The sequence below is a fragment of the Chiroxiphia lanceolata genome, chromosome 6, assembly GCF_009829145.1.
Source record: "Chiroxiphia lanceolata isolate bChiLan1 chromosome 6, bChiLan1.pri, whole genome shotgun sequence".
In the NCBI taxonomy this organism is placed as follows: Eukaryota; Metazoa; Chordata; class Aves; order Passeriformes; family Pipridae; genus Chiroxiphia; species Chiroxiphia lanceolata.
In genome coordinates this window covers 58,494,215-58,511,425 of record NC_045642.1, presented here as the reverse complement: position 1 = coordinate 58,511,425, position 17,211 = coordinate 58,494,215, and the positions used below count along the sequence as shown (strand labels likewise).

The window sequence follows — 17,211 nt, the reverse complement described above, 5'->3', positions numbered from 1 at the left end:
TAATACATGCAGATGGCATCTGATCGCTGGAAGTTCACTGCTGAAAAGTTACATGAAGTTTAGATGGGAGGAGGTGGAAAAAAAAGCCAAGCACCTGGAAAACACTTCATTGCTTCTTTATTTAGATGCACCCACAGTACAGAGCCTCTTTAGCAAGTGCAAAAGAGGAAGATTACACATTTATAGCTGGGAGCACCACTGAGTTCGAGTTTCTTTGATACCATTTTTAAGAAAGTAAACTGTTTCCAAAGAATGACATTTGAATCCAAGAGCTTAAGACCTGCTTGTACTTTATCCAGAGGTGGAAGATATTTTTCTTTTATTGTTACTTGGATGTAGAGTAGAAGACATTTTCACAGTCTGGTTGGACCAGTCTATATATTTTCATATGCACCTTTTAATATATATAAAAAGTGTTTCATTTTTCCCCCCTACCCACAGATAGTTAAATGCAACTAAGTTTAAAAACAGTAATGGGACCAGAGCATTCCTATGGGGAAAAATGAACTTTTGCTGCCCTCTCCTGCTTAAACAATGAAATGCTAAAATATTAAGATCTATGAATCTAATGCTAACCTTGAAACAAAAAGCATGACAGGTCATTCGCTATACTACAGTCAAAAATAGGACAACAACAAGAAATGTATCGGTACTATTTATATTTGAAAACTCCTCATGGGTCCATGAGGTTATGAATACAACATATTTACAGTTAAGTGATCCAAATAACAAAAACTCTTATTCAGAGAGGTCATGATAAAAAGCGTACGCTTCTGTGGATGGGAAGCAACACTTGGATAAAAGTTTTCAATGAAAATCAGTTCCATTCTGTTTCAAGACACTGCTTTGTAGACTTCAAAACGAAAAACTGGGCTATATAAAATACGCTGCACATACCAACTAGGAAAAACTAATTCACGGCTCACTCCAGAGCTGCTAAGGGAAGCATGTGAGCCAAAATAAAAAAGCCACGTGTAAATAAAAACATTCTTCAATCTGGAACATTTTCATCTTTGTCTTCTTTTAGGGCAACTGCTTTGGGACGGTGCTGTCATACAATTAAGAGAAAAGGGCATCTTTGTTTTCCAAGACAGAACTAAAAGCAAACTATTTCAGTTTTACTTGGAGGGAGAAGAATCTCATCTTTCCTGCTCCTCACAAAACAATAAAGAGCTTTTTAGAGCTCCTACTATATTTTCTTTTCCACAGAGTGAGAGAGCCTGAGGCCGTACTTATGCACGTATAATGTAAGTACAGCTGCTCCATTTCCTACTCAAGCAATTCTTGGCTCTAATACCCTCGATTTTTCCATATATGAGAGTAGATAAAAAAATAAATTAAACCTTTTTATTTATGCTAACAAAATCAGGATTAAATTTACTGTAAGCCTGCTAGTGAACGCTCCAACGGCATTAGAATACTTTTATTTAAAGCATTCCAACCTTTGGAAGGGAGACAAAAAACACTCAAAAGCAACGAAAGGAAAACAGTAAGGGAGACTTGCAGGATGAAGAAAGCAACGTGTGCTCAATTTAAAGTGTATGAGAGGAACTTTACTTTTACAGTTGTTACATCCCCATGACCCGCTGCAATGCCCAAGTGTCGAAAACGCAGCTCTTTTCCTTTGACCAGACAGCATCCAACCCTTTCTCCTGAAACCAATATGGCACAGGACACGAGTGGCCACCCAACGACTGCCGGACGAGCAGTGAACAACAACATTTACACAAACAAAGGTAGTTTCTGGAACTCAAGAAGCGAACGAAAAGCGTTAATTAAACAGACGCACTGATCACACTTTGGGCCCGTGTGCTGCCTCCTCCTCGGCCTGCAGCTCCAAGTGACAGCAGTGGGAGCTGTGCAGGGCAGGACATGGCGCTGGGACTGCGGCAGCCTGTGGGTCCCGGGGGTACGGTCGTATCATTGTGGCAAGTGCTTCTTTTGGGTACATCGCACAGTGCAAACCTACTGCCGTGTGAGCCTTTAGAGTCAAGTGACTAACAACATCACAGCGTCCCGTTCACGTTAAACATTCCTTCTCGGAAGTGATAAGTCATCTATAAACTTTAGATACACCCCACTATCCCCACATCAGAGGTAACAATCAGAGGTAACAAAATATTGCAACCCATCAGGTTCTCGTCAGTCTTGTATGATCAATAGCAGAATGACATGTCAGAAACCAAAAACAGTTATGAACTAACAACACTCACCTAAACTCTAAGTACAGGACAAGGTGCTTTTTCTAATTTCACATTGTTGTGTTTTACTCCACCAGGTGAAAAACATGAAGTTTTAGTCCTCCATTCTATCTCAGTTTTTCACAATGGAACACAGTCTTTGAGCATGAGTTTGAGTCCACCCTTTTGTACTGTATGAACATTTCACACAGAAGTCACACTAGCAAATTTTTTTTTTTTTTTGGTAACAGAAATAAAAGACTGTCAAAATCAATGGGCTAAGGGACATGATTTGTTATAAATTTATTTAATCTTCAGTATTTCAGCTTGCACCTTTGCTTCAGCACTTTAAAATAAAATGTTTCAACTATGACAGTAACTGCCTAATTTACATTGCGTCCCAGTCAATGTTCTTAAAAGAAGCTCATATTAATCCCATTAAAACCATGTTGTGTTTGGTGTTGCATATGACTAGTTCCACTTTTTTTTTTTTTTCCAGAATTAACAGTGTCAAGTTCTTACAAAACGTTGAGTTTACAACATTTGTGTGCGCAGACCCAGGAGTACAAACTGTGACCTGATAATCCTGAAACAGTCAGTAGTCTAGAAGGGAATTCTTTTTTACCTCTTTTCCGTGCCTGAAAACAAGAAAACTTCAAATCCTACTGTATATTTAAATGGTAGGAAGAAAAATATACAAGCTTGTATTTATACTGTATTTCTATCAATGGCAACAGGTCATAAATTCATGTTTGCAACTATCACAAAGACTCATGAACACCAATTCAGTTTTATACTGTAAATACTGCTGGATTGATGGTTTAGGATTATCAATTCACTGTTGTCATATGTCTATAACAGTTCAAAAGCATCCTGGAGAAAAATCCCAAAACACATACCTTCTGGTATATAATAATGCAACTGCATTAGCTAAATATATACTGTACATAAGTCTTATCAGCATTTTACCTACCAAAGATGTAAGATTCCACTTTCAAATACAAAGCAGATAGCCAATAATGGATACTTATAATACAGCCCTCTTCTTTTGTTCTTTGTAATTTTTTTTTTCCTCTTTTGTTTTAAACAATTTGGTCACAATGCACCTTTGATATAAAAGCATTTTAAACTTTATTATTAATACTCAGAACATTAGGATTTCCAGAATTCTTTTTTTTTTCAGTAGCATTTGTAGAACCACTTTTGGTAACAAATACAGTAGTTAGGAATGAGCATCCAGATGAGAATGCAGAAGTGTATTATCCAGAATCCTTTCCAGCTAAGACCACAGGGCTGGTACTGTGATGAGTAAGAGTACTAGAACCACAAAAACACTAGAGTATGTTTTTTAGAGGCTACATCCTCTTTTGCTGGAACACTTTATAAATACATATTAAAAAGTAAGGCAACAACTCCAAACTGTCCAAACTGCTATCTCAACTCATTTTCCAATTAGATCCGTGACCACTGGAGATCAATTTCATGCTTGTGTTGTTTAGCACGTGTATTCTTTCTAAATGGTCCAATAAAAACATACTGTAATAATTTAGCAATTAGTGTTTCTAAACCAACTCTGGTACGTGTCTCCAATGCTGCATCACTAATACTGGTTAGGTACTGAAGTTCAGGGTGTTACCACTGCCCATTTTTTCAAGGATTGTGGACACTAATTTGGATTTGCAATAAAAAGGTGCATGAATCCAAAGCTCCCTTTCCTACTATGTTTATCACCTACTTGTTTTTTTAACTCCTAATGCTCAAATTAAGGAAGCACCAGAGACAGCCTGGTACTAAAAAAATTCTCACACCAGTAAACAAAACTTTTATTCAGGACCAATGTTTTTCATGGCCCTGATCTGAATGGACATTCAACTCATGAAGATGTGCAAAAGGAAAAAAAAGTCAAATTACAGTAAAGTTATCCAGAGAAGGAGGATGTTACACAAACTCATAAGGAAATGACAGTCTTTTTTCTCTTTTACTATAAATACACGTAACAGTTTAGCAGAAAGACAAGCTAAATTTTAAGATTGTTCACATTTGAAAGTTGTATTATACTCTCTGCTAATGATAAATAAGGAACAGGTCCTGACAATGGAATTTGACATTGCAATTTTCATCAACAGATCTTTGAAGACTGGTTTTAAAGAAGGGTTAAAACAATGATTATGTTTGCAAAGTTCTGAGAAGTCCATCTGTTGTCCAAACTTTGGATTAAAGTCCTTATTTTTTTCCTTTACTTAGAGACAGGTATATACAGTGCTGTTGTAATAATGAAACAAATGTGAAATCTACTGTAAAGTTGCACAATACAGAAAACTGTTGCTCCATCTTCTACTACATAAATGTGTGACTCCACAGGTTAATAATGCTGTTTTGTTTTTTTGTTAAGTTGGAATTATTCCATCACGTCTAAGACCTCTCTTTAATTCCAAATCCTCCAGTTTTTTCCACAGTTCTTCACGTTCTTTCTCTTTCTTCTTCTCACTGACAGATGAAATAAAACAAAGTGTTAGCAGGAGAGAAGACTGTATAATATTTATGTTAAAATATATATATTTGACATTATTGGCTGCACTGATTTTCAAGAACACAACCGCAATTTTCCCAATAAATTTAATTTTAAAAAATATTTTCTTTTTTTCCTTTTTGTTACCTACATAAATATAACTAAAAGCAGTATGAGAAGAACATAAAACATAAGCTGAGCAAAGTGACAGTGTCCATAGACACTAATTTGTAATGAGGAAGAAAAAATGCAATGGACTTTTATTATGGGCCTGATGGATCAAGATTATAAAAATTAACATTACGAACTAAATTATTTAATTATTTTCAAGTTTGTTTATGTAAGCATGGCATTTTTTAATATTAAAAATAACAGCCACTTCCTAGAAAAAGCTTTCCCTGATTCTTTTAGAATTGCTATTCTTACTTAACTGAATGGTGGCTTCCATTTAGCTCAGGCACCAGCCAAGGCGAAGTTCAAGTTAAAAGATCTGCCTTTTGTTCAGTCAGTCACTCTTTTTCCACACCACATTCCTACAAGATCTATGTAGCATTTGCTTTAACAACAGACTTTAATGGTTGATTTGACAAAATTAAACAGCAAATCTAACATTTACTTTACCTGCACTGTTTGCTTTCTAAGTTTCCTGTCTCTGCCATAGCTTACTTTGAATAAATCTCCTTGGTACTGTAAGGTACAAAATGCTTTCTAGTTCTATTACATCACCTTATAGGTTTAGAGGAAATGGAAATCTTAACAATGACAGAAATACAGATTCTCTGCTAGTCACAGAGAAGTCTCGAAAAATATTTCAGTGGATTAGAAACATCTCTACACATCTTGATTCAGTCAAAATACCAACATCTGGCTCATTTATTTGGAATTTTAATTTTCCAAGAGTATTTTAAACTTATAAAAAAAAAAAATACAAGCAACTTTCAGACAAATCCCCAAAGAACAGTAAAGGAAAAAAAAGAGCCCATTGTTACTAAAAATACTTAAAATTAAATGCAAGAATAAGTGAAATAGCCTTACATTTTTAGCCTACCTACCAATATTTATCCTCTAATCATTATGAAATATATGCCTGCTTACCTAAAGGGCTGTTAGAGGATGATCACATCATCCAACTTACCTATTTGACCTTTCCTAGTCATTAATATTGAACATATTTCTCAAGTTTTAAGTGGTATCATAGCTACCCTTTTGATATGTGGTTTTATTAAAATGCTAAAGATTTTCTGGAAACATTAAGGTAAACATCCAAGCAGTTTATACCTTCAGTTATTTGCATGTTTTAAAATTATAAGCAGTAAATAGAAATGGTGAAATGCTTAGCACCAGCCCTGAACAGGAGATACAACATCAGCAGGGGCAAGAAAAATTCTTTGTGTAGTTCAGCCAATAAACCTCCCCATTATCCAGCCATGGGACACTCCACTTCAGTGTCTGGTCCTGTTAAGAGCAGAGTTTCTTATCTGCAAATTGATTTAAGTCACCAACCTCCCTCAGTGAATGGCTGGATTTGATGACCAGTCCCAAAATTCTCTGCCTGTTTGTTAAGAAACCACTGTTGTCTCAACTGCACTAGCAGATTGAGCCTTAACTATCAACACCTATCAAGAACTGATCTGGCATCTTAGTTCAAATATATCTCCAAGTCTCTAAAAGTAAAATACCACATTAATGGACTATTTTTACCACTGCCATACCATATTAGTGAACTATGGTAAAATACTATATTAACGAATGATTTTTTGTGTATAAAATTCAAACAAAGCAAAACAAAAGGCCAGTGTGACTGGAGTCACACAAGTCAAAAAACAGCCTCCAAGAGACTTTCCAGACTGTACTAACAAGGTCTGCTGACATGCAGTGCCCTTTGCTTTGCTTTGGGGGAAACCCTGAGTCACAGACAAGGTGTGACTTAAATGAAGTTGCAAATTGTTCAGAGTTCCTGAAATTTCCTCATTTTTTTCACCTGACACTTTGCATGAGGCAAAACTTTTGAGAAAAGATGCCACACTGTAATTGGAAAATGAAGATTAAGGAAAACAAAAGAAAAGACAAAAAGCTACTGGGGTAGAACTGTGAGTGGTGTACTTAATGGATCCTGCATGCTAAAAGACTCAGATACAGAGCAAGACCTCTGAATAAGAAATGAAAGGGCTGAGAGATGCCTCTCTGCTTTAAGACCACATCCAGCCCAGAAACAGCAGTTTGGAAAACAAATCTTAGGGGTTTCCCTTGTGTCTCTTTCCAAAGCTCAGTGTAACTTTATTTTGTGAAGTCTTAAAGCAAAGTGTTATCTTTAAACTCTTTTTTTTTTATTATTGAAGACCTTGATTGCTTCAGTCTCCTGGAATGGGGAGTCAAAAGGAATTGCTTGAACAATGTGGATTCCCAAGCAATGCAACAGATACCCTATTTAATATAGGGTAAGGAGCAACCTGCACATATAATCTTACACCTTGCAAGGAGAAGGCTAATGGGCAGGCAAGGGGAGAAATGGGGCACTGTGCCTACCATATGTGAGATTATGCAACTGCACCTGAGTGTAAGGGAAAAACTAAACAGCAGGCCTTATGCACAGCTGACAAAAAAAAAGCTTTAAAAAGTTACCGCTGACGATCTGACTTGTAAGTGGCTGTCAGCTCGTCAAACATGGTGCTGTTCATTTCCATAAATGCCTTCAACACATTGTAGACTAAAGCCACAATAGCCCTGTGAAAAATTGAAAAAGAAGAAAGGAGTCCATTAGTTGCAGGTGAAATCAAACGTGAAATAAAAGTGTCTTCTCTTCCCGGTCTTTCCGTGACCAGTTCTGTTCTTGCAAGTATGATTATGTAAATTCTTCGATTTCAGTGAAACTGCTTTTGATTAACATATTTAAAGGTGAGAATCAGCTTTCCTGTCTCTACTGACTACTGAAATCGAGAAAGCCAAAACTCCAGGGTAAAAGGTAACAACAGAAAGCTATTACATATAACTACAGACTCTTCCCTCATGCTGTGGAGCAGTTCTGAATGCAACTTCAGGGATTCAAATCATCAATGCTGGCAGAAGGAATAGAATTCAAACACAAAATGAGAGTGATTCATATTTCCTTATGACTTTTCTATGAAGCTGAATATTCACTGCCTCTATGCAAAATACAAGGCTGTATTTCAAGAGTGATTGTACTCATACATTTCATATTCATTTTCCCTTTCACAGTTCCTGATCCACTACTATGGCTGTCATATTCAGACCCAGAGCTGCTTAAGAAACAGCACTTCAGCCAGGAGGCAGTGAATCAACAGTACAAGTGCCAGGAACCTTTGGAGCTAATCCATACAGCAGACAAACTATGTGCTATTGCCCACATACCACTGTCTCTCTTTCACTTCTTTCAATACACTTTTAATTTTGTTGCCTACGTGGCAAATTTTCCTAGAAATATAAAAATTATTTAAATTATATTCTTTATTTTACATGTATCTTTACCTGGCTTGTGTGTCAAAGAAACAAAATTCCTGTGGGTATGAACAACCTGTTCAAGGATACTTGAGTATTCTCATTACCAAAAGCATCCCAGTGCACACTATAAAAGTTTGGCAGGAGCAGGGGCATGTTGGAGACTGGTAATGCCATGGAAAGTATCTTTTTGTGATCAGTGTTAATTACAGAACCTTTCCAGTAGCACTAGATTTGTCAGGTAAGCACACAAACTTGCCTAGGTACAGAACAAAAAGACTAATGTTTGAAAAGATTAAATATTGTATAGTAAGGTCTTAAAACAACTGAGACCTGAATGTAGCACAAGCTGATTAAAAATACTGGGTTTACTACATGGTAACCATCTTGAGTTAGAAAAACTTTTCAACTCAAGTATGAAATACATGGCATCTAACTGTGATAGTATTTTTCATTAAAACACTTTCTACTAGGTCATTCAGTTTAAAATAAAAATGCCTAATTATCAGAATATCAATATGAAGTAACTGTTCAATTACTGTAGCACAGAACAGCTGTATTTAAATAAATTTAGAAAAAAACAACCCAAGAAGAATATACTGATGTCTGTATGCTTCACAGATGTTTAAAAAATACCAGTTCCAGAGGTCTCCCAGAGGTATCAGTCCATGATACAGCCACAAAGCTTTATTAATGCCAAGTGATATTCCTCTAGACAATTTACAATCTGGCTTAAGAGTCAACCACTTTATAAAAAACTGTGTAGGAGAAAAGCTTGATGAGCAACACTTTTTCTTCAATAACAATGTAACATCTAATTTCTCTTTTTTCCAGCTTGTGAGAAGGTCTATTTTTATCCCGTAAGGTAAAGATTTTTGTACACATACCAGTTAATTAAAAACACTCTGAGACAAGCTCAAGTACAGACTAATTTATATTGGCATTAACAGAGTTGCACTTGCTCAGACCAGCTTTGGGTCTGGACCTCTCCCATTCAGAAACAGTAAAATAAAGTGTAAAGACAAAGAACTTACGGATTCCAGTGTTCTTTAGAAATCCTATAAAGGCTGGAAAACATGATGGGAAGTATAACATTTGAGTTCTCCTCTATCAAACTCATGATGTACTCGTTATTCCAATAATACAGCGCTCTTTCAGCCACCTTTGAGTCAAAGGAATAAACTATTAACAGGAATTCAGATACCTATAATTTTGTAATTTTCCAAAGGAAAAACAAATCACAGAAAAACTTCACAAAGACAAATTAACAGGAATCATTAGTTTCGGAATTAAACAACTCCAATCAGTAGCATAACATGCATTAATGGAATTAAGTTTCTATCCTATAATTCTGATCCCACAGCATCCACACTCTCTTTCTCCTGAGCAATATGTTGCTGCTCACTGAAGACCAGGTGCAGACACTGCATTAATGCTGCAGCTGTGGAGGGGAAGGGAGAGCAGAGAGACTTCCCATCTCCCCTTTCCCTCAAAGTCAGGAAGGCTGCAGTCAGAAGGAAGACACTAGTGCTGGGATACCAGAGGAAGGAGACAGAGAAAGGCCCCACAGCTGGGCTGAATAAGGGAGGAGAAACCTTCCGTGTGGGGAGGGTAACAATGACAGTGATCACCTTGGGGAGGAGCTGGGGAGTAGGAGGGAGGATGCTGATCTAAATTATGCTAAAAATAAATGCAGCCCAAGGAAGAGCTGAAAAGTCACATCTGCCTTTGTGCCAGGACAGGTCACCAGGCTTAACATGGATACACCACAGGCCATGAACTCTACCTCCTCTTCATGTATGATTCCATCTAAATCCTATTCATTTCCCTTCCTCCCATTATGCAATGTGATGATAAGTTTTCTATCACCTCTAACCAGACATCTCCTGGTTACAGAAGGAAGTAAGTAGGAAAACAACAATACTGTACCAAAAATGGAGAGCAGATATATCCTACATGGTCTGTATGGCAGAGACCTGTCACCCACAGTCAGAAGGGCTCAAGGTCTGCTTGGATGTAGTTTTTAGGCCTTATGTGGGGCTCAGAACAGCAAGTTTTGGGCTGTAACCCCAGATACCTCTAACATGGAGCTCAGAACTAAACTTCTACTGCAACATATCCTCTTCCACAGAAGGCGAGTATTTAAAACCACATAACATAAAACAATAATTACATTTGCAGGGGTGTTACATTTGAAACTGAGACTATACATTCCTATATAAACAATAACCTCTACCACTGACCTGAAAATGAGGGCTAGAGACACACTTGGCAATTTGTTTAAACAACGGTTCCTGGATTTTGACAAATTGTGATGGTTCAATTACATCCAAGATTTCCTCCAGCTCTCCTAGGAACATGACCTAAAGACAAGGAAAAAAGCATTAAATGTAAAACCTCTAAATCATCTCGATCAGCAAAATGCTGGTAACCCTCAAATTCTACTGCTTCAGGGAGAAATGGAAGCCTCACAAGCTCAGCAAGACCCTCTCCAATAATATGATCAGTTCTACCTTTAGCAGCTTCTGGATTCAGTCTCTTAAAAGAAGGACAAGTGTGTTCAAGTGCTGTCTTTTCAAATATAGCACTTGTCCTTTACAATAAAATTAGCATGGAATACCGGTTCAATTCTCAAAACTTTGCCTCATACAAAGAATTTGACCAAAGCTTAAACTTTGCTAACTAAGGAGAGTCTCTTTATTTTGAATATTGCTTCTAAAAACAAGGCAGAATTATGGTTTTGCTTTTTCACAAAACCTCATTAGGGAAACTCAGATTTGCATCAAGAATTTGAAACAAAAATGCAAAGGCCTAACTGCATCATTTACATGTATAGCAGATAAACACTAGACAGTAAAATATCTTTCATCCTCCCTGGAAAAATACTACCCTCACATACAAACAATTCCAAGTCTACCAGAGTTTTCCAACCTATCCTCAACTTTGTTTATTTTCTCTTCTCAAAAAAAAAATGCCATAACAGTTCTCTGCAGAAATACCAATGCCAATTTTGTGAATAGAAACCATGGTTATCAAACTTTTCATAGTTGAAATTGTCCAAAAAGCCAGAATTCAAGTAGAGAAAAATCATCTCCAAGAAAAAATACCAAGATTCACCACAGCACGTGCTCGCTACCAGGAAATATTTAAAGATTCCCTGCTTATTATATTTTAGATCAAAATAATTCTTTTGTTTTCTTATACTAGCACACCGCTTACCTCTTTCTGACTGCAGGTTTTTGGCCAGAATTTCATTAAACCTCTAATGACCTAAATTAGAAGGGAAAAAAGTCAGATTTTTTTATTTTTCTCTCAACAGGGAAAACCATTTATGAGGCAAAAAAAAAAAAAAGTACAAAAGAAATATTTACCGGTTCCGTGAGCGAGGGGTCTTTCTCCAGAAACTGTACTATGCAATACGCCAGCTGTGAAGAGGTAAGAATTCAAGAGAATTAAGTCAGAACATTTCTATAAAGAAAACCACAAGGACCCAATTTTTAAAAAAAGAGACACTCAAGGCAAGGTGCTAATCAGCTTTCTCAAACTGCATCCGATTTCAAACTGAGATGCACAGTTTGCACTGTGCAAATGCTCTGAAAGCTCAGTTCGTAAGAAACAACAGGACACTTCACAAAAACAGTCAGAGAGACAAAGTAACACATAGAATTAAAATCAGAGCAACTTGCAATTCTAAATACAGTCATACAACCAGTGTTTTGAAACTTCTGTTACTCTCTCAAACTGTCTTTTTACACATTTTATACATCAGCAAAATCATGAGAACTCTTGAAAGATGAGCCAACATCTAAACCCTAGAATAACATTTAGAAAGCACAGCTTTATCATCATAAGAAATACTGCACTATCAGAAAATCAGACAAAGGCAACAGGTAGCACTTATCAGACGAAAAATAATGTTATGAAGGTATAAAAAAGTATCTGAGAGCATAAATGCAGTATTAAGAAATCCGTGAGAGAGAATGTTGAAGATCATGCAAAAATGTGGGTATTATTATTCAGGAAGTTGTCAGGGTGAAGAAGAGCCTTGACAGCACCAGACTAAGGAAACCCAAACATCCTCTTGGGAGAGAGAATGGGAAAAGCAAACTTGTGAGAATGAGAAAACAGCAGAGAGGAAAATCTACAGAGACTGCTTAACTACTAAGTAAAATCTCCAAACTATTACAGTTGTATGTTAACAATTTTAAATACCTAATCAGAACAGAAGCAAAAATCTATCAGACAAAGCACATCAAATGAATTTTTTTAAAAAAATCTATTGTATTTTTTCCACATTTCAGAACTTTCCCCCCACCTTTTATGTGCTACATAATTAAATTTCCAAAGCAACCCTAAAAAAATATAACTCTGAACAGAAAATATTTTTATAATGTCTACCTGTGCATGGAAGAGTGATAAACTCCTGACAGTGTGTAAAGGGATCAGCACCTTCACCAGAAACTGTTTATGCTCTGCCTTCAGAGGTAAAGCAAAACCATTGATAATACTAGAAATCAGAAAAGAAATATTTGTTAGTGTCATCATCACAGAAAATAATATGGAGGTCCAAACAAGCGCTTTCTAGATTAAAATGTATTTAGCAGTCAGTACCTGTTTACAAATAGCAGGCTCATGCCATCTGTAAACAATTGCTGACTTTGGTCCTGCTTTATATTAGCAGGGCACAAGATGTTTAAGTAGCAATTCAGCTCCAACTTAGGAATAATCACATAAACAGCTGAACAAACCTGTTGCCAAACAGATAAGACCTTGTCTATGTGGTCTGTAAATTCATGTAAGCAAGGTGGTCTTGAGTAATTAACCTACCAAAATTAGATTAACTCGAAACATTCACACTGCTAGTGTGCTCAAAAAAACCCAGTAATTCTACATCATGTAAGGGTGAAGTGCACAAAATGTAATGCACACACACATGTAAAATCAATCCAACAGCTGGCTGTAACTTGCATCTAGTTTATATTCTTGGCAAAGATGTGACAGAGGTTTGCATGTGGGCTTAAAGATGAGCATGTGCACGCATCTGTTTTCAGAATCAGGGCTTATCATAATACTTTTTCCGAATCTGACACTATTCTGACGTGTCCAGAAGGGAAGTCTGAGACAGATAATAAATAAAGACTCGTTTACCTTCCTAAAATTTCCAACAGTTCAGCTACGCCATTGAAGTGTTCAGTTTCATAAACAAATCTAAAAAAAGAAAAGTTAAATATAAGCGATATATCAGTTTCCTAAAGTGTTCATGAGAGAAAAAGTACCTTCTTCCACAACTTACCGTAGAAAAATATTATTAATCTGTTTTCGGATAAATGCTCTAAGACCCAGAAACTTGCCATAGATTCTGTGCAAGACTGTTTTTAGGTAGTCTCGTTCTCGAGGGTCTTCGCTGTCAAACAGCTCCAACAGCTGCGTTTAAAGGAAAAAGAGAAGTCAAACAGGGGACATTTGACAAGTGTGACACACAGACTGCTATATAAAAGTAAATTCATGAAAGCACATGCATGCAAAATGTGACATCCCTGGTACCCAAGGTGTAGATAAACAGTATTCAAAGAATCTGTTGGAATCCCAGTACCTCATCACAAAACTCAGACTAATAAATTTTTGATTAATTGGCTCCAAAATGCTGCTTTTCTTCCTTCCTTCTCCCCAAAATAAATACGTAAGTTCTTAGATGCTGGAGTATCTATAAATGAAGACAATCTGCCTTTTAACATCCACCATTCCCTCACTCTGCAGAACTAAAAGATCCTCATTTGCTTTAATGTTCTTGTTCTCACAACACTGTGTCAAGGTCACATTTTTCTAATTGCTTGTAATTTATATGATGAGCTCTTAAGCCTTCCTAGTGATTGCCTGGCCTTCATGCTGTGGAAAGACTCAACAGGGAAGGTCTATGCCAGCACTGGGTCTGCTGTTACAGGATCTCCACCAATTGACACAAATCAAAGCGCTGGGGGAATTAATTAATTAATATTAATATCAATGTCAATTAAAAAATCAAACCAAAACAGCCAGCAAAACCAAAATAAAAAAACCAACAGAACCACCCAACAACAGAAGACCCAGAAGATTTATTAAGTAGCTCTTAAATAAGACTTTAAAACAGCAAAATGATTATGTGAGACTCAGTCAAAAGAAAATATATTCCAGTGTCTTGTCTTGCACAAAATATATCCCAAAACACTGACACCTGAAGTTGTCTCTAAGAATTAAGACATGAAATGAGCAGCAGGAATAGCACCTGCAGATCTTTGCTTTATTCCCCTTGACGCTTATACCACAAAAGTATGAGCCTCCCCTTAGCCACTTTCTTCAGCTTTTGACCCCACAACACTGGCTATTCTGGTGGAAATTTGAAAAAAAAAAAAAGAGAAGGTAAACTTTACTTAAAAACAAAAAACTCAACCACCACCACCACTAAATGCATATAAAACACGGAATTTTAGATAGTGATCATAAGCAAACAGTATCTCTCTTGCATGAAAAAGAAAGTAACTGTCAACCATCACCTGTCTTGCAAAAGAAACGAAGACAGTTTCCAAAGAAGTCTTACAAATGTGTTAGATGCTGTCAGAAAATTATTACAGGAATGGTAGAAAGCAAAATTATCTGAGATTCGCAAACAGATAAATTATAAATACCTATTACAAGTAGATCTGTCAGTGTATGTATGCTACATACATCTCAAATTGCTATACAACTTTGAGGAGGTGAGAAAGAAAAAAGGTAGAAAAATATGATTAAAAGTTATTAAGTTCTCTGGGATTTTGACTTCTAACATGCAGGTCTAGGACTGATGCACATACTCTTCTTCATTGTTTTGGATGTTTCTGCAGCTTGTAATGAGATCTCACTGTATTTTCCTTGCAGTAAGAATCTGTGGTGGGGATTTCATGAGGAAACTATGAGGTTTGTCATCTGCCCTCCAGAGGTTATAAACACATTGCTTTGTTCAATTAGTTCTACAGTTAAATAAACAAACAGTCACCTCATCCTTCCCCAAATAGCACATTTCACCCTAAGACAGCAAACAGCTGGAAACGCTTACGTGTTTCATTTTCTTAATGGATTGCAAAGTATTTATATTTCCAGTTCTCTTATACAGATCCTCTCTGGAAACACTGCTAAACTAAGGCTCACCCTCTCAATTTAAAAAAAAATAAATAAGACTATTATTTTCCTCTGTCCAATTTGTTATCAGTTTTCAACAATAAAGTCTTATTTTTATGGACAAGCTGCAAGACTTCCATAATTTATGTGACTATTCCAAACATACAAAGAAAAGGGAAATAAATTTTCCAAAATAGCAACCTACATAACACAGAGACTTGTGGATATATTTGAATAGTATGTCTCTTAGCAACCACTGCCAACCATTTCAGACTGTATATAAGCAGGCTTGAGAACTGAACAGTCACACTGGTACATACAGCATTTTATTAAAACATACAGCTGAAAGCCAGAAACACAGACATATTTAAAAAACCAAAGGCAAAAATCAAGCCAACAAGAAAAAGCCTGGGAAGAAGTGCATTAAAATGTATCATTTTTTCATATAGTCATTCTTACTGCCAAGAAACACCTCAATAAAGTTCATAAAATTAAAAAAAAAATTAATTTTGAGAGAAAGCTGATTTCAAAGACTGTTACACTTATGTTGTCAGTGTCATGAAACACCAAACATGCTTAATGAACCTTTAGTCTCAAATCACTTTCCCATGTAAGTGATCTATGGTCACAGATTCTCAGGAGTTGCTCCAGACACACAACAAGAATAACAGAAAGTAGAAGGACAGCCCAGTTCCTACAGGCTAAACACAGACATTTACACACATGGAAATATAACTACTTGCTTATAATATATATAGCTCAATAGAACTTTTTATAGAAAAATGTGGATTTTAAATGGCACACTGTACACAGCAATTTATAAATGTGCATCACCAAAACCACGTGTCAAGAACGTGAATCCTTAGAATTCTTCTGACCTATTGTCATATCATACATTTTCTGGTACAGAGTTTTTAAAATCTCATATTCCTCTTTTTCAGTAGATACCATTCTTTCATTTAGTACACTTAATAAAGACTAGCAGGATTTAAAAATAAAAAAATCATCGTTGTAGACCCGTTCTCCTGTGCCAAACTGTGCCAGGATTGAATGTCTTGAAAGGGCATGAGTGGGATGTTGCCAGTCATGACCAAGCTCAGCAGCACATAACAGGAGCATCTAAGAGTTATTTTCACTGGATTTTGAACATGTGCACACGTATTCATTCCAATGCAATCCTGCTATATCTAAAGAAATTAAAACCAGCCTGGAAAAACCTGTAGAGAGTGATTATCATGCATCTTTTTACAGCTCCACCAGGTGTTGGATGATCAGATTGGTGCACATCCTTGATCAAATCAGTATTGAGGTGAACAAAAAGCAAACCACAAGAGGTTTGATCCAGATGAAGAATGCTCTTGTTTTTAGATGATGGATACAATAAAACCATAAATATATCCTACTGCTTTTGTGAAAAGGGTGAAAAAGGTCTTGTGTCACTAAGAAGGAAACTGAAGTCCCTTCTTTGAATCTTTGAGCATAAGGACAGCAACTGCTCTCTTAAGTACATTTTCCAGGTATTCTTCATACAAACAACAAACATGAACAGTAAAAGCACAACTTGTATTTCCTGAGCACTACAGGGAAAAAATAAAAGCTCCATGATAAGAGGTGAGAGAAAGGTCTTCAGAAATGCTGAGTATCACTCCTAATTTGTTTCTTATTCAAGTGTCAAGCCTGCAAGGAAACTCCCTTTTCTAACTAAGTAGGAATCTTTCTAAATTTCCCTGATTTCAAAAGCAAGCTATAGACAGCATCAAACATGAAGTTCTTTCTGACTTTGTGGTTATACAAAAAATTCACCATGGGAACAGAAAACCCAAGACAGGCCTATCCCCAAGAGCCAAAGACAACAGTTGTATCTGTGGAGCGTCCTGGCTTACACTAGAAAACAACCTCCTTCAACCACCTCTGTTCTGGTGTTTGTCAAGGCCT

The 17,211-nt window shown here is 36.5% G+C and overlaps 1 protein-coding gene across 7 annotated transcripts in view; it reads right to left on the bottom strand.

Moving 5' to 3' along the window:
• Positions 1-644: 644 nt before the first annotated feature.
• The window catches only part of PPP2R5E (protein phosphatase 2 regulatory subunit B'epsilon), a 79,843-nt gene continuing 63,276 nt past the window's right edge, over positions 645-17,211 (bottom strand). For 6 of the 7 annotated variants that reach the window (XM_032690044.1, XM_032690047.1, XM_032690045.1 and 3 more), the window contains 9 exons: positions 13,439-13,569; positions 13,294-13,353; positions 12,544-12,652; positions 11,517-11,570; positions 11,365-11,415; positions 10,389-10,508; positions 9,180-9,307; positions 7,312-7,413; positions 645-4,667 (listed from right to left, as the gene is read on the bottom strand). In XM_032690044.1, coding sequence (XP_032545935.1) covers positions 4,568-4,667; positions 7,312-7,413; positions 9,180-9,307; positions 10,389-10,508; positions 11,365-11,415; positions 11,517-11,570; positions 12,544-12,652; positions 13,294-13,353; positions 13,439-13,569 — 855 coding nt within the window. In that variant the 3' untranslated portion in view covers positions 645-4,567. The remainder of the gene's footprint in view (positions 4,668-7,311; positions 7,414-9,179; positions 9,308-10,388; positions 10,509-11,364; positions 11,416-11,516; positions 11,571-12,543; positions 12,653-13,293; positions 13,354-13,438; positions 13,570-17,211) is intronic. The other variant, XM_032690049.1, reaches the window with a different exon arrangement.